At 32.2% G+C, this 23,387-nt stretch overlaps 2 protein-coding genes across 2 annotated transcripts; both read left to right on the top strand.

The window, feature by feature from the left end:
* Positions 1–600: 600 nt before the first annotated feature.
* Positions 601–1,599, top strand: LOC131608256 (nudix hydrolase 18, mitochondrial-like). The gene is made up of 4 exons (XM_058880170.1): positions 601–764; positions 887–1,076; positions 1,174–1,302; positions 1,416–1,599. The coding sequence occupies exons 1-4, from the start codon at positions 691–693 to the stop codon at positions 1,515–1,517; spliced, it is 495 nt and encodes a 164-aa protein (XP_058736153.1). The 5' UTR covers positions 601–690; the 3' UTR covers positions 1,518–1,599.
* A 4,988-nt stretch (positions 1,600–6,587) lies between these two features.
* LOC131608255 (nudix hydrolase 18, mitochondrial-like) lies at positions 6,588–7,816 on the top strand. The gene is made up of 4 exons (XM_058880169.1): positions 6,588–6,717; positions 7,039–7,228; positions 7,331–7,459; positions 7,568–7,816. The coding sequence occupies exons 1-4, from the start codon at positions 6,644–6,646 to the stop codon at positions 7,670–7,672; spliced, it is 498 nt and encodes a 165-aa protein (XP_058736152.1). The 5' UTR covers positions 6,588–6,643; the 3' UTR covers positions 7,673–7,816.
* The last annotated feature ends 15,571 nt before the right edge of the window (positions 7,817–23,387 follow it).

Below are 23,387 nucleotides of genomic sequence, written 5' to 3'. Positions count from 1 at the left end.
TTATTCCTAGCCTTCCAAATGACAACTAATTAACATATTAGAGATCCAGTTAATCCATAATTTAATTTTCTTTGCATAAACATGGCAGAGTAGTTGCATCTAATATTTTTTAAAGAGCTTGGCAATTATGGTATATTTTATTGGGGTACACATGAGAATTATTAGAAAAAGGTGAGATGTTATTATTAATACTTATCATATGCAAAAACATTGAAAAATTAATTAATTAATTAAAAGCAGCTATATACAGTGCATCACTATTATTATCACTCTCTAGCTGATAGAATAGAGTAGGAGCTGAGCCTGAGAGGGTATGGATATGTATAATGTATGTATGTGGACACAACAACGTACGTGTTCTTTCGGAGTGAAGCCGTGTCGACTAATACTTTGTTACTACCTCAACCTCATCATCATAAACCATAGTTAATTACTGTAGTTTTAATTATTTAATTTAATCTTGACTATAGTCTTTTATTTTAATTATTATATTATACATATTATATTCCGTGTGAAGAAACGCGACAATAACGCGGTTGATATGTATTAAGTTTTCTGTATATATCTCTTCTATCCTTTGTATCCACTCTTCATTCTTAATCATATATATCTTCATTCTTTTCCTTCTTATATATCAACGTAACGTATCCTCTTCGGTACTAAAAACACACTTCATCATCTTTTTGAAACATGGTTTGTTTAATATCTCGAACGGGAAGGGAGTTGCAGAGATACAACAATATGGGTGGCAGACAAGTTGTAGGGTGAGTATATATATTCATTTCATTTTATCACGTTTCAGTAAAATTTGGTAGGTGAAATATATATAATATTCATTCAAAATAATTATATTTTTTTTAGACTAATTATAGTAATGTTTTTGCAGATGCATACCTTATAGATATAAACAAGACATAAATGGTAACAGAAGCAACGAATTGGAAGTACTAATGGTTAGTTCACAGAAAACTCAAAGACTAATGTTTCCTAAGGGAGGATGGGAACTTGATGAATCTCTACAAGAAGCAGCTTCTAGGGAATCTCTTGAAGAAGCAGGTGTTATAGGATTAGTTGAGGTATATTAATTGATTGAATATATTTAATTAAGAAAATATTTGGTTAATTAATTTATAATAAAACTGAAATTAATAAAATTTTCTTTTTATATGACAGTGTGAATTGGGACAGTGGAATTTCATTAGCAAAAGATATGGAATATACTATGAAGGGTACATGTTCCCTTTGTTTGTGAAAGAGCAACTTGATTATTGGCCTGAGAAAAATCTTAGGAGAAGAGTATGGGTATGTTTATACTCAATGATTTATTAAATTTGCATGTTATATAACTAACTTATTTTAAAATATGCACATGTGAAAATATAACTAATTTTTTCTTTATTTTTTGTCTTAATTAGATGACTGTTGGTCAAGCTAGAGAAGTTTGTCAACATTGGTGGATGAAGGAAGCATTGGATATATTGCTCCAAAGACTCATTTCTTCAAAGCAACAACAATAAAAGATGTAGCATTGATGATTGTTTATTTTTTGAAAAATAATATGAAATTTACAATTTCAATCTGAAATCAAGAATCAGTCAATATTTTATTTTTTTAGTTGAAGATTATAGAAAGGAGGGAGAGAAACAAAATTGTAGAGAAAAAGTTCACATTCTTTTATACACAATCAAAAATTTAAATAATAAAAAAATATCGATTTTATGAAGATTGTAATTGAACATTTTGACTTGAATAAAACAAAATAATTTATGAGATAAAGTTTGAGTTTAGCGTTAAGTGGAGGAGTTGGATTAGAGCTTGTGTGTTATTTGGTAATCTTGCGGTCTTAGTTAATGGTTGCCCGACCCAATAGATTAGTATTCAGAGGGGTTTGAAACAAGATGACCCCCTGCCTCTTTGAGCTCTATCCTGGGTGGGAGAGTCGGCCACCTTAGATCGACCTCGTCTTAGCTGAGAGGAGTTTCCGTTCTAGTATCTAGAGTTGATGATTCTACAGACCGGTTCTGGGATGGTCTCTCTTTGAAGTCGGTTCTAGTCTTCTTACTTCCTTCTAGGAGGATATCTAGGTAGGGGACTTCACCCTTCTCCATAAGTTCCCTAACCTTTTTCTTATTTCTGATCAAATCTCTAATTCTATTGGGGAGGTCGATAGATGGGAAATGGATAGTTAGATATGGAATCTCAAGTGGAGGCGACATTTTCTTTTTAATTATAAGTTGAATTATTTTCGCGATCTTCAGTCTTTAATTAGAGGTTTCACCCCATCAGTTGAGAGTAATTAGTGTAGGTGGTGTGACTCGAGTGACGGTGTTCATTCTGTGTGTTCTTCCCACTCTTATCTTTTGGCCGAAATTTCCCCCCAGGTCGTCATCCCTCTCTTGTTGAGTTAGTTCTTTCAGAAATTTATAGTTGGGCCCCCTCTAAAGTTATAGTTTTCTCTTGGAAACTTCTTCAGAATCATATCCCAACTAGAGAAAACTTACTTAAGAGGGGAGTCCCCTTGACCTCTTTGACTCTCTCTTGTCCTTTCTGCTTGCTGCACCTTGAGTTCTCCTCCCATCTCTTTGTGATCAGTGAGGTTGTATCCTTTGTTTGGTATAGGATCTTTAGGTGGTTAGGGTGGGTTTGTTGTTTTGCATAGTGATACTTTAGCCCCTTTTCAGATATTTCTCCCTTCACCTAGGAATGCTAGATCTAAGGGGGGATGGGGATGATTTGACATGCCGTTGTTTGGTCAATTTGGAAAAGTCGTATGATTTAGTTTTTTGTGGGTTTTCAGTAACACCAAAAGATGTGGAAGACATGAGCATCTTTTTGGCTTGGAAATGGTATCTTGGTAGGTTCTTCAATAACTCTTGTGGTTACGCGGCCTGGCGAGAAAATCCTATCCTGTTTCTAAGCCAATATAGGGGTGCGTATCTTCGACCCCCATCAGGTGTGTTCTTGTTTTCGTCTTTTGAGGTTTTGTTGCTCCTTTATGGTGTTCTCAGAGGGGAAATCTCTAGCTTCACCTGATGCTGGTTTTTTCTTATTATTTTCGTGGTTGTTTTTGTTGGTTGTTTTTTCTTCTTGGTGGCTGGTCTTGTTGTATTTGATAGTTGGTTTTTGTTTTTTTTTACTTTGATCCTGAGATTGTTACTTCTTGGCCTTTCCCTAGGTTTTTTGTCCAGTGTCGTAAAAATATTGAAGCTAGAAAACTAAGCTTTTAAAAACATGGTTTTCTGTCGTGATTTGACTAACACGATGCTTTTCAAAACATATATTAAACCTTGTGGTGTTTGTTAACAACATGGAAATATGTAATAAGTAACTAAATTTTTTATGTCTAAGCATCAAGTAGTATCATTATATTTCAAGTATTAAGTTTCCTTATCTGTATCCTCTACTTACCATTCTCTTTTGGCTTCTTCAAATCCCTCCATTCCTAGTTATTTTCCTCTTCCCCACCTTTGGAGTAGCTGGAATCCCTCTAAGGTGATTGTGTTCTTTAGGCAGCTTCTCCTGTATATGTTCCATTATTGAGAGAATTTATTCAATAGAAAGGTGATTGTGGATTCAGTCTTACTTCATGTACTTTCTGCGACGGTTATATCCAATTGGCTTCTCATTTGTCTGTCACGTATGACTTAGCTAATTTCTTTTCCTTCTCAACGATAAAAAAGTAGTTTATGAACTACTCATCAGATAAACCATCAGTAGAACAACGATAAGAAGTTGATCTTTTCCAAGCTTATTACTTCAGATCAAAAGTACATCATTTGAAGATAAGATCAAGAAACTTTCTCAAGAAGATTCCAGTAGAACGTTATACTTGAACAAATTCACTGTTACCAAGACGTTCATACTATTTAAAAGTTGTCTTCCATGTTAAAGCTGCAGGCTACAGGAAAAGGAAGTAACATGTTGTACTATCCAACATCTACATTTGACACTATCCGTTGGAAAGTAACTATTATCTTTTAGAAAGGACTATATCCTCACAACGTCTCTTTCTATGAAGACTATAAAAGAAGATCAAGACTTCATAAGAAAAGTTGCTGGTTGCTGCTACAATAGCCAAAGTCGAAGCTCAAGTATTCAAAGCAAGCACAAGATAATACAAGAAGCTGAAGCCAAGCCAAATAAAAAGAGAAAAAGGAAATATGAAAAGAGGATAAATCATGAAGAAAAAGAAAAGAAAGAAGAGAAAGAAGATTACTACAACATGCTACCCAAACACTTATCAAATACATCTTTGTAGAATAATGTAAAAGCAAGAAGATGTTCATATCTTGTGTAACACTTTTGTGTTATCTTTGTACTTAAACATTTGTGTAATCAGTTTGATAGAAACAATCTTGTAAACACAAACATTAAGCAACTATTAGTTGTTTATTCCTTGAGTGACTAGTCTTAGCCTGTATACTCAAAAAGACTTTGACAGTTTGTCATCATGGAGAAATCTCCTTTAGGAAACCAGTTGGGTCAAAATTTTTAAAGGAGTCATTGATCGTATATATCTTAGGAGACCAATTGGGTCAGAATTCTTAAGAGATCACTAACAATTTGATCAATGCTTTGGTTGTTAGTCACCCGCGCGCAGTTGGCCTGTGCAATTGTTATCATTTTGATGATTAGTGGATTAAGTCCCTTTCTAAGGAAAAATCACATTGACGGGTGGACAGGACTAACCTTTTCTAAGGGGAACCTGGATAACTGAATGTGTCATTTTTATCTTAATTGCACTCTAAATTGTTTATCATTTTGAATGCATAGTATGTCAAAGAGAAAAGTTTTGAAAACCCAATTCAAATTCCTCTTTCTTGTGTTTTTCTTAATCTTCAATTTGTATCAGAGCTCGAATTTGTTATTGATTTTTTAATTGAACAATTAATCATACAGAGAGATCCAGTTTGAGAAAAAACTTTGGCTGTTATAAACTCAAAAGACAGAAATGATTCCTGTTCTAAATCATTAGATCTTCACTAGAAAAAGAATTCAAGTCAAGAACTAGAACTTGAAATATGAAGATAATGCTTGTCATGCAAAAGGAGTTTTTAGGAAGCAAGGAATCTTGTTTGCAGAAAGTTAATTCTTTATGAGTATGGGATGTTTTCAATAAACAGACTCTGTTTACCGTTGACTTTCTCAATATTTCACAATAGGAACTCTTTCGTGTAAAGAAGAATAAATACTCATTTCCTAAGGCCATGCATGAATGGTTTGGAGTCAATCAAAAGAAAAGATCTTAGTTCAGAACGTTCAAACATTGAAATATTTACTGTGTGAATAGATCTTTAAGTAGTCAAAGATATATACACTATTCAGCTAGATTCAGAAGTCAGAATCCGAGAAGATGTCATCCAAAAAAAGGAATGCATAATTAGAACTAGAATCAACATACAAGATTTTCTGATCCCTTCTCTCAAGCTCATTGGAATTTTACAATATGTTGTATGCTGAAATACTTTGGGAAAATTCTCAACGCCTCTTAAGACCAGATGATGTATTTTGGACTTCCATGGGAAGATCCTTGTCGCCTCTTAAGACAATATGATGTATTTTGGACTTTCTTGGGAAGATCTTTGTCGTCTCTTAAGGTAATATGTTGTATGTTTGACTTCCTCGGAAAGATCCTTGTCGTCTCTTAAGGAAATATGATGTTTAATGGTCTTCCTTGGGAAGATACTTATCGCCTCTTAAGAAAATATGATGTATGCTTGACTTCTTTGGGAAGATTCTTATCGCTTCTTAAGGAAATATGTTTAACATTCACATATATTGTCAAATCTTAAGGTTATCGTATTGGTTAACCAGCTAAGAAACTGTCTATTATATATTACGATTGATTTTACGTTGTTGTTTAAACATAAGCAACAAACACACAACGATGGATGATAATATTAATCGACGGCTAAGAATATACATAATTAATCAAGAAAATACATGAGGTTATGATAATGATTCTAACCCCAACAATCTCAATTCTATTTGTTAAACTCTTATTTTTATTTGTCGTTACTTTTAATTTAGTTACCAAACCAATCTAACTTTTCAAACGTTTGTACTTAGAATTATAGAAATTATTGAACGATTTTCGATATTCATAACAATCCTTGTGGAGAAGATACAAACAATACTTACTTTTGTTGCTGCAATAATGATCTCACGATTTGCAAAGCAAGTTGGAAGAATGAAACAAGCATTCATTACTTCAAGAGTATCGAAAAAACTCAAGAAAACCCTATAAAATAATTGGAGGTGGAGTTAACAATACAACAACTTCTTTTCACGATGGGTCGAGTCCAGCTTATAAAAAAATGACAAATAAAAATCTCAAAAGATATTATATTTAGTGACGATCGAATGGTAGTACTCTTTTCTGTTGGATTTTGCACTTGACTCTTGGCCAATAATCATACACCATGTCGTCTAGATTATGAGGAGCAGCATTGACACACGTACTGTTGTTATAATCTTCAGCATTATAACATGTGTTGATTGGAATGCGACAAATAACGCGTTTGGTGTGTGTTAAGTTTTCTCTATATATATCTTCTCACTTGGCCACTCTTTATATCCACCTTTCATTCCTAATCATATTCTAAATATATATATATTTCTATATTCTTAACTCTTTTGAAAGATGATTTGTTTGGTATCTCGAACCGGAAGAGAGTTGCAGAGATATAACAACATGGGTGGCAGACAAGTTGTAGGGTGAGTACTATATATATTCACTTCATTTTATCACGTTTCAATAAAAGTTGGTAGGTCAAATATATATGAGAAATGATATGTGTACACCTCTTTTGTACACCAACACCGTATAACTATACACACAATGCATAAATTTTTCTTTTAAAATAATATTTCCTGTCTTGATATCTGTGCAATAGTATTTTGCTTTGTAAATATTGATGGTGTAAGATACGGTGTATAAAAAGCAGTGTATAAATAGCATACCTCAATATATATACAATATTAATTCAAAATAAGTATATTTATTATTGACTAACTATTATAATAATGTTTTTGCAGATGCATACCTTATAGATATAAACAAGACATAGATGGTAATAGAAGCAACGAATTGGAAGTACTAATGGTTAGTTCACAGAAAACTCAAAGACTAATGTTTCCAAAGGGAGGATGGGAACTTGATGAATCTCTACAAGAAGCTGCTTCTAGGGAATCCCTTGAAGAAGCAGGAGTCATAGGATTAGTTGAGGTATAATAATTAATTGGATATTAATTTACTTGTTAATTGTGAAAATATTTGGTTGATTAATTTATAATGAAACTGAGATAGAATTTTCATTTTATATGACAGTGTGAATTGGGACAGTGGAATTTCATTAGCAAAAGATATGGAATATACTATGAAGGCTATATGTTCCCTTTGTTTGTCAAGGAGCAACTTGATCAATGGCCTGAGAAAAATCTTAGGACAAGAGTATGGGTATGTTTATTCTCAATTATTTGATTTTGCATTTTATATAAAAAAATATTTTTAAAATATGTATTTTTGAAAAAAAATTCTAATAGGTTTTTTTTTTGTGTTAATTAGATGAGTGTTGGTGAAGCTAGAGAAGTTTGTCAACATTGGTGGATGAAGGAAGCATTAGATATATTGCTTCAAAGGCTCATTTCTTCAAAGCAACAAAAGCATTAGACATAAGTGAATTTCTTTCTGTTGGAGTAATTTGAGATTAATGGCATAAGGCAAAAGGAAGAATTGAATTTCTTGTACATTAATTTAGTGCTTTTAATAAATAAAGAATGAACAAAGATGGAGAATATCCGTATTGTTGTCAAAGTGGAATGTCATTTCATGATTAACGTTATTGTATACAAATCACTTCTTAACCAATCTGATACTCACATAACATAACCTAAATTATGTAACTAATATTTAATTGAACAGAGGAATATGATGAAGGCAAAACCATGCGTTTTTAAAGCAAAACCATGCGTTTTTACTCACTGAGTAAATATTTTTTTAAATTAAACAATTTAATTAATCAAATATTTTTAAATATTTTTTAGATTAAACAATTTAATTAATCAAATATTTTTAAATATTTTTTAGATTAAACAATTTAATTAATCAAATATTTTTAAATATTATTTTTGTCTGTAAAATGATTAAAAATCACATATAAATGAAAAATTTTCTTGGACCAAAACCCTAAATCACTATGATCATCACATATTATTTATTTTTGAAAAAATCGACGATTGACAAGGAGAAAGCTGAAATAATGTCTATTCAAGATTATTTGCTTCAAATTCGCACGATTGTTGATGCTCTTGCTTCGATTGGGGATCATATTCCTGTTTCACATCACATTGATGTTATTTTTGAAGGCTTACCTGCTGAGTATGCGCCAGTTGTTTCTGTTGTTGAGAGCAAGTTTGGTATCATGGATCTTGATGAAGTGGAGATACTTCTTGTTGCTCATGAATTACGCCTCAACAAGTTCAAGAAAACTCCTGTGCGTGAAGTTGTGTCTCTCAACCTTACAAGCCCACATATTTAAATATTATTTTTGTTTGTAAAATGATTAAAAATCATATAATGCTTTACTTAGAAGTTACGGCATTACCCTCAATTTTGGAGGCAAAATTGTGAAGTGACTTAACAACTTTAATATATAAGATAGGAGTATGCTTTACTTTAGAAATATGACCATTAATTAAATAAGTGAATCGACCAATCTATGAAAGATATAAACATTTCAAAACCTATACATCAGTCAATACGATATGTACAAAATTTTATAGCACTAAAGACGAAATCTAATTACAATTACAATGTGACAAAAGTTTGCGCCTATCACATATTTAAAAAAGAATTTTTTTAATATATATATATATATATATATATATATATATATATATATATATATATATATATATATATATATATATATATATATATATATATAGTCCGGGCACCCATGCTATGCACGGGTTTATTTGAGTAAATAATACTAATATCATATAAATCATATTAGAAACATAAAAATGATGAAATAATACTAATATATTCTTAATATAATTTTAAAACTTAAAAGTATAATATAATAAATTCTGTAAAGTTTTTAATTGGATATCTTGAAAATGTAAGTTTTTTTAAATAAATAAAATTAGTCATAAAAATTTGAAAAATAAGAAAATCACTACTGAGGTCCAAATTTAAAAAATGAGTACTTCAGTAGGGATTCTAGAAACCTTACATTAACTATATTGTCAGGACATGCATTCAATTTTTGCTCATACGGTGTAATATTAAAATTCACTTTTCCACTGAAAGTCTCCCGTTAACATTAGTTATTGTAATATCTTGTTTATTACCACCTATTTTTCCTCTGCAGTCACGTTTAATATACCATCACCATCTATAAGAAAGAAGAGGGTGAAGTTTGGTTTTAAAGGAACATCATTAGGATCTTTTTTCTTTTTTGCACTTAGAGTTAAGTATATTAGTAATACTGCACTTAGAGCATCAATATCGGTGTTTTTTCACAGTTTCTACACTGGTCCTAAAGTTTCAATGTCAGGGTTTTATGGGTAATTCAAACTTAAAGCACGTTATCAAATTCGCAACCGTTCTTTACTGCAACAACGATTCCTTTCAATAGAGTTGGATTAAAAATATAAACATAGCTAACTTGTGAGGAAAAGTAAGTTTAATGGTACTCATTTTAAAGTTTTTGATAGATTATATGGATATTTTGAAAATGTAGATTAGTTGTTTAAATAATTGTAAAGTGTAAAATAATATAAAAAATTAAATGAGACCCTTTTAAAGAATTCAAATGGGCTTGATGGATAATGATGCTCTTAGGATCTTTTTTAATTCTTAGAGTGTTGATACACTACTTTTTATATCAGTCTTCCAATCTCTCAAACGATACACCTTTTCTTCTCAGAAAGCTCATCCTTCGTCCTCTCTTGTTCTTCCCTCACAATCCACAAAAACCTCCTCCTCCGTTCTTCTGTCTCTCTCTGGTCGGAATCTCCACTCCTCCTCTCTCTTCATCATAGATGCTCTTATGGTATGTTACATTTTTATATCTCCAACTTTTCAATCAATTTACTTTATGTTAAACTGGTTCTCTACTTATTACTACTTATTACTGTTTCATTATTTTTCTAGATGGATGCCTTTATGGTGGAAATCATCTTGGGGGCATGTCTCAGTCTATGTCACATGCTAAAGGCTTGCAGGGAGATCCTTCCACCCCCACCGGCCACCACTGCATTATTCGAGCAGCAGCCTCCGTTCTCGGTGGACATACAGCTGCCGCCTCCAACACCTCCACCGGACACCACTTTATTAGCATTATTCAAGAAGTAATCTCCATTCTCAGTGGAGATACAGCTGCCGCCTCCACCACCCCCACCTATATCTTCATCACCTAATAACGACTTGGTGGAAGAGCTGCCATCACCACCCTTGTCGGCTTATGAAAAGCTGCCACCACCTCCCACGCTGTTATCACCACCCACACTGCCATAACCATCCACGTCGGTTCCATGGCGCCGACAACTATCTCGTGTTGGTGGTCTATTTCCTCCTGTTGGTTGGTACACCCAGAAGCAATTGGAAAAAAATTTAGGTATTAACCTGCCAATGCATTAGATATTTTTTTAATGTTTTTGTTTAATATTTTGTTGGTGTTCAATTTTGATGCATAGACTTGGAACTTTGACATCAAATTGACCATCATTTTTTTTGTATGTTGTGTAAATTTGTTAAGTGGCCTGTGATATAGGGTGAAAGACTTGCCTTATCAAACAATGCATAAACATCATTGGACCAATATTTTGTAGTTTGTTTCAAACAATGCTTGTGTGACAAATCTTATTTTGAAGCCATTTTTGTAATGTTATTTTGAACATCTTATTTTGAACTTTGAAGTGTAATGTTATGTACTTATTTTTAACATCTTATTTTGAACATTTAAATGCAACATTATTATATTAAAAGTGAATGTAATTTAAGAAATATTGGAATTCTGATTTTTTTTTTAAATTCAATTATTTCGGGTGGACCGGGTATCCATCCGATTTAAATCGGTCCGGTCTCGGTTTCACATAACTTTATTCCAATAATTCGGTCCGGTTTAGGTTTACCCGATCCGACCGGTCCGATTTTGGTTCTCTTTTTTGGACCATCACTGTTATGGTCCGGTCCCGGTCCACCCTATAACGAATTCGGCCTGTCTCTCGGGACTATGAATATCCGAACGGGTCCAGACCGATAACAGCCCTAATTATACCATTTCAGAAATATATATTTTAGGCTTACCTTATTATTTATACTTATTTATTATTATCCTAATACACACATGTTTAATAAATATTCAAATAAAATATAATAGAAAAACAAAAAGAAACAGAAGAAGCTATAGGGGATGGCTATGTATTGTTTTTTTATTTTTCAATAACCACGTTTCTTTTTCATTTATAGTTTTTTTAATCTTTTTATTTTTATCCTAATAACAATAGGTGAGGCATGTGGAAGCTTGTGGTGGTGATGGCAGCTCTTCATAAGCCGATAAGGGTGGTGATGACAGCTCTTCCACCAAGTCGTTATCAAGTGATGAAGATAGATGTGGAGGTGGTGGAGGCGGCAGCTGTATCTCCACTAAGAATGTAAACTGCTGCTTGAATAATGCTAATAAAGTGGTGTCCGGTGGAGGTGGCAGCTGTATGTCCACCGAGAGCAGAGGCTGCTTCTCGAATAATGCAGTGGTGGCCGATAGGGGTGAAAGGATCTTCCTGCAGGCCTTTAGCATGTGACATAAACTGAGACATGCCCCCAAGATGATTCCCACCATAAAGGCAGCCATCTAGAAAAATAATGAAATAGTAATAAGTAGTAATAAGTAGTAATAAGTAGAGAACCCGTTTAACATAAAGTAAATTGATTGAGAAGTTGGAGATATAAAAATGTAACATACCATAAGAGCATCCATGATGAAGAGAGAAAAAAAACAAAGAAGTTAAGAGGGAAAAAGGAGAGAAAATAAAGAAGTTAGAAGTTATGAGAGAAAAAAATAAAAAATGAAGAATATATAAGGGGAGAGAAAAAAATTATTTAAAAAGGAAAAACAATATGGGAATACGTGAGAGGGCGAGGGTGAGGCTGTAACAGAGGGTGGTGAGGGTGTAGCAGTAGCAGTAGGTTCAAAAAGTCTAAGTCTTAAAAGGTCAAATCAAGTCAATCAACAGTTTAAAAGTATAAATATAATGAAAAAGTAAGAAGATTTTAATCTAGAAAATGGTGGACAAATTCGATAGTTTAATATTTTAATTAGGGTGTGATTGTTTGTAAAGAGAAAGTAAAAAGAGAGAACTAAGTAAGGGAGAGTGTGATAAAGAGAGATATTTGAGAAATAAAGAAAATTTGAGGTATTGTTTGGTATATGAGATAAAGAAAAGAAATGGGGAAGTGAGAAATATTGATTATTTTTTAGAAGGGGCACAAATGAAAATTTAGTAAACAAATAGCATTTCTCCTCTCTTTCTTCCCTATTTCGAAGAGATTGTAAAATATGGTGTCTCTTTCTCACACACTCTTGGTTTTGAGAACAAAATTCACAATATAGATTCACCACATATACCACAGAAAGTTGGTAAAATCTTAAACCCTCCTAACAACTTTTTAAAAACTTCATTAGTAAAAGACCATATCTTCTGAATGACAGAATACAAACATAACACACCTGGAGAGTTTTGCGCTCCATTATGAGAAACACCAGCTTTTTCTGAGTCGCTATTTTTTTTAAACTTTTGCCGTCGATCCAATTGTATCGTTTCATTTCTTTCCTGGTAGGGAGAAAAAGTATGCTCATAATAAGATAAAAGTGTGAGTAACTCAAAAGAGGTAAAATAGCCTATGTTTTCCACAACTTAAAAATTATTCGGGCATAATTGGATTTTGAGCAAATAAAAACCCATGATTATATAGCCTGTGGGAAGAAGAAAGGAATTATTGCATACTGCATGATTCGTAAAACTTTCAGAATAGGTCAACAAATCACACACTAAAAGAATGAGGACCCTATAACTTTCTGCTATTATTAATTTTTGTACTGCGGTAGATAGGTAGGAATGGCAGATAAATTCCCAGGAATCCCTACCAAAAAAATTATGATTTGAGAAATCAACCAAATAAGTGATAAATAAATACCCCAGGCATAATAGTTCAACTCAATTTGAATATTGTACCCTCTCAGCTGCCATCATGTTTGTCAACAGGACATAGCGTTCTTGCACTGACGGCACAAAAAGATGCAACAATTAAAATCGGCATAGGGCCATATAGATCCAATTGAAGTTACATATTAGTTGCACACATATTTGGAAGGCTCATCTAAAGATAGAGCCTAGTAATTCAACTTAATAAAATTTCATTTTTGAACTTGTTTTGAAAGAACCAAACAGAAATCAAGACATTTCGTAAGATTTAAAAGATTCACATAATATAAGGAGGAGGATCTAACCATCTACAAGAGAACACTTTATACTTTTGAATTCATTAAAGGGTGGTGATGGCGGCTCTTCCACCAAGTCGGTATCAGGTGATGAAGATAAAGGTGGAGGCGGCAGCTGTATCTCCACTGAGAATGGAGACTGCTGCTTGAATAATGCTAATAAAGTGGTGTCCGGTGGAGGTGGTGGAGGCGAAAGCTGTATGTCCACCGAGAACAGAGGTTGCTGCTCGAATAATGCAATGGTGGCCGGTGGGGGTGGAATGATCTTCCTGCAGGCCTTTAGCATGTGACATAGACTGAGACATGCCCCCAAGATGATTCCCACCATAAAGGCAGCCATCTAGAAAAATAATGAAACAGTAATAAGTAGTAATAAGTAGAGAAGCAGTTTAACATAAAGTAAATTGATTGAAAAGTTGGAGATATAAAAATGTAACATACCATAAGAGCATCCATGATGAAGAGAGAAAAAAAAAAGAAGTTAAGAGGGATAACGGAGAGAAAACAAAGAAGTTAGAAGTTATGAGAGAAAAAAATAAGAAAGGAAGAATATATAAGGGGAGAGAGAAAAATTATTTAAAAAGGAAAAACAATATGTGAATACGTGAGAGGGTGAGGGTGAGGCTGTAACAGAGGGTGGTGAGGGTGTAGCAGTAGCAGTAGGTTCAAAAAGTCTAAGTCTTAACAGGTCAAATCAAGTCAATCAACAGTTTAAAAGTATAAATATAATGAAAAAGTAAGAATATTTTATTCTAGAAAATGGTGGACAAATTCGATAGTTTAATATTTTAATTAGGGTGTGATTGTTTGTAAAGAGAAAGTAAAAAGAGAGAACTAAGTAAGGGAGAGTGTGATAAAAAGAGAGATTTGAGAAATAAAGAAAATTTGAGGCATTGTTTGGTATTGCATTGAAAGCATTAACTCATATGGTAATGGAGTAATGTGTTTAAAACGTGTGATCAGATGATGCTTTAACATACTTTCTATAATATAGGTTACTTAGAATTTCAATAGCTTTTCTAAACATGTAACATGCAATAGAGAGTACAATTATTCTCCTACATCTAATTTTCATTAAAATTAAAATTAAAAGTCATTGTTCTTCAAACTAATTTTGGTTCAACAATCTCTTCATTTTTTATGATGACTATGTACTTTAATTAAATAAAAAATTTACTTTTAAACAATAATGAATCACATACAATCATGCTAAGAAATTCTCCCGATACTATACCAAAATTTAATGTATAAATCATATGTGTAAATAACATTTTTCAATAAGAATAAAAGATAATATCCTAATATAGACTAGTTAAAATATTTTAACATTGTTAACTATTACCACGGTAAAGTATTTCCCTTTAAATCAAATATTTTTCTTCTTTAGTCATTAAACAAAAATAATGGTAAAAATATTTTAAAATTTTAAGTTAATAAATTGTTAAAACACAGAAAAAGAAAAAAAAAACACGTAGTGAATGAAAAAATTATGTCAAGAACATACATGGTTTTGAGCTAAAAGGCCAAGAAGAAAATGTGTTAGAATTTTAAAAGGATTTATATGGATTGAAGCTTATCCCTAGAGTCCGAAACAAAATAATTGACACATTCTACATTAAGTTAGGCTTCATAAAATGTACAAAACATGGATTTCGGATAAGAAAAGCAAGTAACAATGAGTTGTTGATATTGTGCCTATACGTTGATGATCTGACAATCACTAGAGAAAAAGAAAATAAGCCATAAGCTTTCAAGATAGATATAATGTATGATTTTTTGACGCCTCGTCTTGGAAATATATCATATTTTTTTGGCATGTATTATATGAAAACAAGTAGAGGTAAAAACAAGTAGAGAATGTAATGCATTTGAATCAACTATGGCAAGAGATAAGATCAAGATGCTAGAGGAAAATACTCTACACCATAGTACACATGCTTGTCTACCTACTGCGAAGGACAAATGTAAGACACTGCCGCCTGAATGTTCGCACCATTAACCTGTCATAATACACTTTGTCTCCCACATACAGATAATACATGCCTCTACATTGGTACAAAAAGGAAGAATATGAGGGAAATATATTAATTCCTTTGGGACAGAATTTACAAATATCCAAAAGCTCATGATCCAAGACAACACAAAAACCCTATTTGAGAGTGACTATAAATGGGCATCTTAGAGGAAATACAGAGAAGTTCAAATTTTTAGAGAAAGAAACACTTAGTAAAAATCAGTGAAGAGAGTGAGCTGAACATAGTGAAGATCTTCTTCTTCTCATCATCTCTAGAGTGAACTCTTAGCACTAAACAATAAGTAGTGTATAAAATTAATTTCTAAGAGAGTGAGTAGGAGAAAAGAATATAAAATCAGATTTTGTACTTAGAAGAGTTCACGAGAACTCCTTTATATAGGAGAAAACATTTTGACAAGAAAGAAAATTACATGGGTTGAGTACACCCTCTAATTGATTATCCTATAACACTAATCGATTAGACCTATAAATTTGTAAACAAACTATCCAGATTCGGAGCCTAATCGATTAGTTTGGTTTCTAATCAATTAGGCGACGAGTTCACTCCTTAATTGATTAGATACAAGTTATAATTGATAAGAGAGTGAGACTTTACTATCCTAATTAGTTAGGACGCTTCATAATCGATTAGTTAGTGGCCATGATTTATTTGATGATAATTTGTTTGATGATGCTCATGATTATTTTAGTTTTATTCCTTTGTCATCATTAAAAGCATATACAATAATATGATAATATGCACATATCATAAAAGCACGGAAATTACTTGAGTGAGTGTGATATGGGAGGTACAATGGTAATTGCAAAAAGAAATGTATATGCTCACAATTTCCCTTGGCCTATGAAGTGTATTTGTTCACAATTTCCCTTAGATTGTTGGAAGGGAAATTTTTTAAGTTGGAACAAGATGTGCATTCTAAAACTTGATGATGTTGTGAGGAGGAACACCAGGTTTGCAATTAACAGTCAAGCGGTGTCAGAAATAATTAGAATTGTGTTTTTGAGGATGAAAGATGGCCACAATTCAATCATCAATGATGTGTTGTATGTTTTGTCCATGAAAACAAATATGATAAGTCTAGGTCAATTTCGTGAGAAGAACTACTCTATAATGCTAGTATGATACATATGCAAATAGACCTTGAAGGCTCATTTATCAAGTAATAAGACCTTCAAGATTGATATCGATATGATTGACCATAAATATTTTCTCAACAACAAGTTGAACTATGAATAAGATGACATAAGATACATGGTCATTTGAACTTCAAAAGTATGAATATGCTCAATATGAAGAGAATATTGTATAGCTTTCCCTAGATTAAATAAAAAATGGAGTTTGTGGAGAATGTTGTACATCAAAGCAAATAGGAGGTCATTTAGAGGTTACTTACCAATGAAATTAGCGCACAAACTAAATATGACATGCTTTGATGTTTGTAATATTTTTTAAACAAAATCCATGGGAGTAACAACTATTTCAAGAATTTTATAGACGAGTAAATTAGACACATATGTAGCTCTATCTAATTGAGAAGAAACACTTTGTGTTTACAATTTTAGAGAAATTTAAGCTACATATTGAGAAGCAAATCTAACTTAAAGAGATTAAGCAAAAATGATGCATGTGAATAAATTTCTATGGAATTTGCACAACTTTATTGGAAAATAGAGGAAAGAATGAAGTCACAACACCATATGCACCATAACCTAATGGTATAACATGTAAATATAATAAAAGCATAATGGATATGAATATAAGCATGTTAAAAGAGGAAAAAATGTCTCATAGATCTAGGGGTGACGAAATTTCAACAACTATGCTTATAATAAATAGAAGTCCATACAAGAAGTTGATTGAAAATACACTACATAAACCTTGAACATTTTAAAAACCCAGTGTTGGTATTTTCTATAGTTTTAGCTAACTATGTTTTAGACATGTTCTAGAGAAAATAAGAAGGAAATATGATAACAAAATATAATAAATGGTCCTCATAGGTTATTATTCTACTTGTGCATATAAATTGTATGTTCGAAAAGAAAAAAGAAGTAATTATAAAGGATATGATATTTGATGAAAACATAGGTAGTAACTAGCAAATAGGTACATAAGGAAAATATTCTATCAATTAAGATAAAAGTGAGTAAAGTACAAGAGTTATATCACAAGACGATGAACTTACCATTGAGGTTCTTAAACAAAATATGAGAAGATCATGGTTAAAACTCGATCATCTAGATGGTTATAATGTGTTTCCAAGTCAACTCATTTGCAAATGACGGTGGCTTAGTTAATGAATTCATGATTGCACAGTTGGACCTAAACAACTTGGATCAAGCTCTAAATAGTTCAAATTAGGTAGTAGCCATGAAAAGAGCTCAACTAAATTGAGAAGAAAAACTTGAGAGTTGATGCATAAGCCTGTTAACAAATGACCAATTGATGTCACATGATTTTATAAGAGAAAATGAGTCTAAATGGTGAAATTGGTAAGTATAAAACTAGGTTAGTGGCAACATGTTTTCAATAGAAACATGGCCTTGATTTTAATGAAGTCTCTACACCACTTGCAAAACTTGAAATAATAAGAATAAATGTTGCAGTAGCAGTTTATAGAGGTTAGTGTATTCATCAACTAGATGTAAAATATTTTTTTTCCCTAAATAGATATTTAGAAGAAAAAATTATGTCAAGAACACACATGGTTTTGAGCTAAAAGGTCAAGAAGAAAATATGTTATAATTTTAAAAGGCTTTATATGGTTTGAAGCAGATCCTTAGAGCCCAGAATAAAATAATTGACACATTTTACATCAAGCTAGGCTTCATAAAATATACATTGGAACATGGATTTTCGGTAAGAAAAACAAGTAACAATGAGTTGTTGATATTATGCCTATATGTTGATGATCTTCCAATCACTAGAGAAAATAAAAATAAGCTAGAAGCTTTCAAGGTAGATATAATGCATGAGTTTTTGACGCCTCATCTTGAAAACATATCATATTTTCTTGGCATATAGTTTACTAATACAAGTAGAGAATGGAATGCATTTGAATCAAATATGCAAAGAGATAAGATCAAGACGCTAGAGGAAAAAACTTCGCACCATAGTACACCTACTACAGCGTCATGCTTCTCTACCTGCTGCAAAGGACAAATGCAAGACACCGCCGCCTGAATGTCTGCGCCACTAACCTGCCACAATACACTTTGTCTCCCACATGTTGATTGTACATGCCTCTGCATTGGTACAAAAAGGAAGAATATGAGGGAAATGTATTGATTCCCTTAGGCCAAATTTACAAATATCCAAATGCCCATGATCCAAGACAACACAAAAATCCTAGTTGGGAGTGACTATAAAATAGCTTCTTAGAGGAAATACAGAGAAGTTCAACATTTTTTGAGAAAGAAACACTTGGTGAAAATCAGTGTAAAGAGTGAGCTGAATATAATGGAGATCTTCTTCTTCTCATCATCTCTAGTGCATGCTACTAGTAACTGGCGTGACTGAGGCCGTCTCTTGGTGATTAAAGATTGCAAGAAGACGAATAAGTTACTCTTAGGTTTACGTTTCTTTTATATTATGTGTTTAAGAATGTTTAGGCCAGGATCCATTATTGATGTACGTGAAGTTAATATGAAATAGTCGTTTGTGTTAAATAATGTGTTGTTAGTGCTTTATTTTATCATGTGTTAAACTATCATAAATTTGCTTTTTTTTAACGGTCAACTTAGGAAAAGATACAAACTTGTTGTTGTGAGAGATCCATCAACAAGTGAATTTCATGATAAAAGTTATTGAAAACAGTATGATGTAGATATTCACTAGAATAAATACTTTAGAGATAAAGAGTTACAATCATAGAGGATTGTCATACCCCAAAATTTGTCCACCATATTCAAATATTCAAATTATTTCAAAATTGGATTTTTTATAAAATTTCGAGGTCATTCACATTGACGTCTTGAATTTTATAAATATTCGATTTTAAGTCTATTTTAAAATATAATAGTTTACTCTTAAATTATTTATATTTTAGTAAATAGCAAAATATTTTTCCATGCTTCATACACTTTCAATAAGGCTTGCAAGTACAAAGTCTTGGGTTCGAATCCCACTTCTAACACTTTTTTCTTTTATTTGTTTCTAACTATAGTTTTAATTTTATTTTCATTTATATTAAAAAATCATTTTTTATCATTTTATTTTTAATTTTCGTATTAATTAAATAAAAAAATTTTAAAATAAGCAATTTTAACTTTTTATGCATTTTTAGTCAAAAAATCACCAAAATTTTTAACTTTTTATGCATTTTTAGTCAAAAAATCACCAAAAATCATAAAATATTCAAAAAAATTCAAAAAAAAAGTTTTTAATCTTATTTGTCCTATTTTTAGCACTTTTTATAACTTAGGGAACAAGTCAATCTTATTAAATTAGTTTGATTTAATTTTTTATTAGAATTAAAACAAATTGATTTTTGGGCTTTGATTTGGTCCATAGTTTTACTATAATTATTTTTCTTCTAACCTAATTCATGATGATAAATAGGACTAATAATTCTAACCCTTACTCCCACTCTCTCTCTTCTCACAAACACAAAAAATATTTTCTCCTACTTCTCCTTCTTCAGGGTTGCAATTCCGGTTGCAACACAGTAATAAATTTTCCAACTTGTCAGTCGAATTCTGAAACTACTGTTTCGATTTCCTTCGAATTTTTTCCAGAAGTTCAGAATCGCAAATTCCTCTTTTTTTCTATTTTATTTGATTTAATTTCGATTTTCATATTTTCAAAAAAATCTAAAAAAAAAATTGTAGTTTCGTGTTCTTATTTTATTTGATTTATAATCAGGATTTTATATTTTTTGATTTTATTTTAATCACTTTTCTATTTTTTCATTTGTTTCTTAACCGTAACACTGCGTTGGTTTATGAACAGGTTTTCTATGGATTGACCAAGTGGATAGTACCCCAATTGCTTTTTTGGCCAAAAACCTTTTGGTATTTGGCCAAAACAAGGTTATTCATATTTGGCCAAAAACCTTTAGGTATTTGGCCAAATCAAGGTTATTCATATTTGGCCAAAAACCTTTTAGTATTTGGCCAAATCAAGGTTACTTGTAATTTTGTCCATAATTTAATTTGCTAAACCCCAATTCTTTTCTTGTGTTATTATTATTACTATTACTAATATTCTTATTCTTATTATTTTTTTATTTTTGCAGGTACCTCCTTTGGCCAAAGGGGAGGAGGTGTCAATTCTTTCTTACACTTATTTGTTTGCTTCATTCCCCTTGAAAACCTTGGTACCTCCTTTGGCCAAAGGGGAGCAGGTGTCAATTCTTCCTTACACTTATTTGTTTGCTTCATTGCCCTTGAAAACCTTGGTAAAATCTCTTTTTTAACCATTAACCCTAAAATATATATATATATATATATATATATATATATATATATATATATATATATATATAATAGGTAGATGTTGTACATTTTCATGAATTAGGGTTAGGATTTTATCACATTCTTTATTTTTAGGCTAATAATTATTTTTAGGCTAATTAATTTATTTTTAGGCTAATAATTATTTTAGGCTAATTTATTTATTTTTAGGCTAATAATTATTTTTAGGCTAATTAATTTAATTTTAGGTTTGTTAGCCTTGTTTTCAAAAAACATTTTTGTTGCCTTTTCGCTCTCCTTTCAATTTTATCCTGCTTTTATTTTCGCGCCCAATTCTTCCTCTATATTGTAACTGCCCAAAGCTTTGTAATAGCTTGGGGTTTCTATTATTTTGCTTCTATTCATCTGCAGGTCTTTATTGTAATAGATTTAGGTTTTTACTTTCCGCCTTTACTTTCTTGCCTTTATTTTTCAGCCCTACAGGTGTTTATTGTAATAGCGTAGGAACTTTTAATTCCGTCTTTATTTTTTTATTTTTAACTGCGTGGTTAGTAATCCTAGGGAGTGCAAGCCTTGTTAAAATTAACCTAGTATCACTCTAATTACAAGATAAAATATCTGAACTTAACCACCTGATTGTGCCACACACACACCTTTAGGGTAACCTCTTTTGTTGCCTATTTCCTGTTGCCTTTCAATATTAAAATAGTCAAGTCCCTCGAATTCGAGGATACCTAAAGCAAATGTTACTCTCAATTCATCATCATAAGATCATAGTCCCTTCGAAGTTGCCTACGATAAAAAGTGATCTGGTCCGTCAATGTTGCCTGGGTAAATGATGATTTGTCCCAATTGCTAAGGTATCCTCGCTGGTTGCCTAAAGAATAATGACTATTCTATCCTTCCCTAAAGGCTACCTACCCTCTATATGGTAGGGACAGTTTTATGGCGAATGATGCTTCATCGATGACCCTTTACATCCAATGAAAGGACTTCCTACCCTCCTATGGTATGGATAGCCCTGAAAAGCTAAAAGAACAAATTTTAAAACTTAGGGTAGTTGCTACTAATTGCTTGTTCAAAATTCAAAATCTTTTCCCACTTCTTTTCAAAGAATCTTTTCAAAAAGACTACGCTTATTTACAAGCTAAAGTTCTTATTCAAACATTTTCTTATTCACACACTACAAACATTTTTGAAAACAATGTGAACTTAGCAATTAAGAGCCCATGGATAACCATGGATACAAAGGGTGCTTACACCTTCCCTTTGTATAACTTACCCCCCGAACTCAAAGTCTTTTTAAAATGTCTTTTTCTGTTCTTTTAGCCTTTCTATAAATTGGATAAAATAAATGTCGGTGGCGACTCTTGCTATCCGCACATTTCAAAAAGTCAGTTCTCCCACCGTATGACAAGGATATTCAAAATAAAACCAAACATGCATTAAAGCTACAAGCAAAAATAGTATGATGTAAATATTCACTAGTGTGAGATATTGGATCGAACTCTAGTATGGTCGAAGGGTAGCTTCTTGGTTCGACAAGATTAAGCATGAAGTCGAAGGTTGTTCACATGCTTGTGTCGAAGATGCTAGGGTTTTTAGCATGTTAAATTAGGTTTTAGTGTTTAAACCCTAATTTGTTAAGTTAACTTGTTTATTAACTTGGCTTGTGTAATGGGCCTTGTGGAAAAAGCCCATTAGTTAGTATGTTAGGTTTTATTATAAATAGCATACAAGTCTCTCATCATTGTACACAGAAAATCCTAATTTAGGGTGAGAGAGGTTATTTGTTATTCTTGTAAACTTGTAATCTTGTTTTCCAAGAGAAAGAAAAAGAATATCAGTTATAACCAATTCTTGTGTTCTTCTTCTTCCTTGTTCTTTTTCATCCCTTGTTTTATACTTTGTTCTTGGCATTAAATTCACAACAAATTGGTGTGGTGAGCATGGAGAAGATGCCTTCAATAAAGTATGAGATTGAAAAGTTCACCGGAGTGAATGATTTTGGTCTGTGGCGCTTGAAGATGAAAGCCCTACTGGTTCAGCAAGGTTGCTTGGAAGCGTTTAAGGGAGAGGCAGCCATGAATGTTGCATTAACGGCAGCGGAGAAGACGACTATGATCGAGAAAGCACGCAACGCAATTTTGTTGAGCCTTGGTGATAAGGTTCTCCAGAAGGTATCAAAGGAGACAACGGCATCAGGATTATGGGTGAAACTAGAAAGTTTTTACATGACCAATTCGCTGCTAAATAGACTCTACCTAAAGTAAGCTTTGTATTCATTCAAGATGATTGAAGACAAAGTGTTGGCTGAGCAGTTGGATCTGTTCAACAAGATGATTCTTGATCTTGAAAATATTGATGTGAAGATCGATGATAAAGATCAAGCGCTGTTACTATTGTGAGCTTTGCCTCGAACACATGCT

This window comes from Vicia villosa, linkage group LG5 (assembly GCF_029867415.1).
Source record: "Vicia villosa cultivar HV-30 ecotype Madison, WI linkage group LG5, Vvil1.0, whole genome shotgun sequence".
Lineage (NCBI taxonomy): Eukaryota > Viridiplantae > Streptophyta > Magnoliopsida > Fabales > Fabaceae > Vicia > Vicia villosa.
The sequence above is the reverse complement of the archived record's forward strand: the minus strand, read 5'-3'. Positions and strand labels throughout refer to the sequence as shown.

What these genes read in the sequence shown, in the direction of transcription:
- LOC131608255 (XM_058880169.1), top strand. Translation starts at nt 6,644, where the DNA reads ATGATTTGTTTGGTATCTCGAACCGGAAGAGAGTTGCAGAGATATAAC. An exon ending in GAGTCATAGGATTAGTTGAG is followed by an intron (nt 7,229 to 7,330) that starts GTATAATAATTA and finishes TTTATATGACAG; the next exon opens with TGTGAATTGGGACAGTGGAA. An exon ending in ATCTTAGGACAAGAGTATGG is followed by an intron (nt 7,460 to 7,567) that starts GTATGTTTATTC and finishes TGTGTTAATTAG; the next exon opens with ATGAGTGTTGGTGAAGCTAG.
- LOC131608256 (XM_058880170.1), top strand. Translation starts at nt 691, where the DNA reads ATGGTTTGTTTAATATCTCGAACGGGAAGGGAGTTGCAGAGATACAAC. An exon ending in GGTGGCAGACAAGTTGTAGG is followed by an intron (nt 765 to 886) that starts GTGAGTATATAT and finishes ATGTTTTTGCAG; the next exon opens with ATGCATACCTTATAGATATA. An exon ending in ATCTTAGGAGAAGAGTATGG is followed by an intron (nt 1,303 to 1,415) that starts GTATGTTTATAC and finishes TGTCTTAATTAG; the next exon opens with ATGACTGTTGGTCAAGCTAG.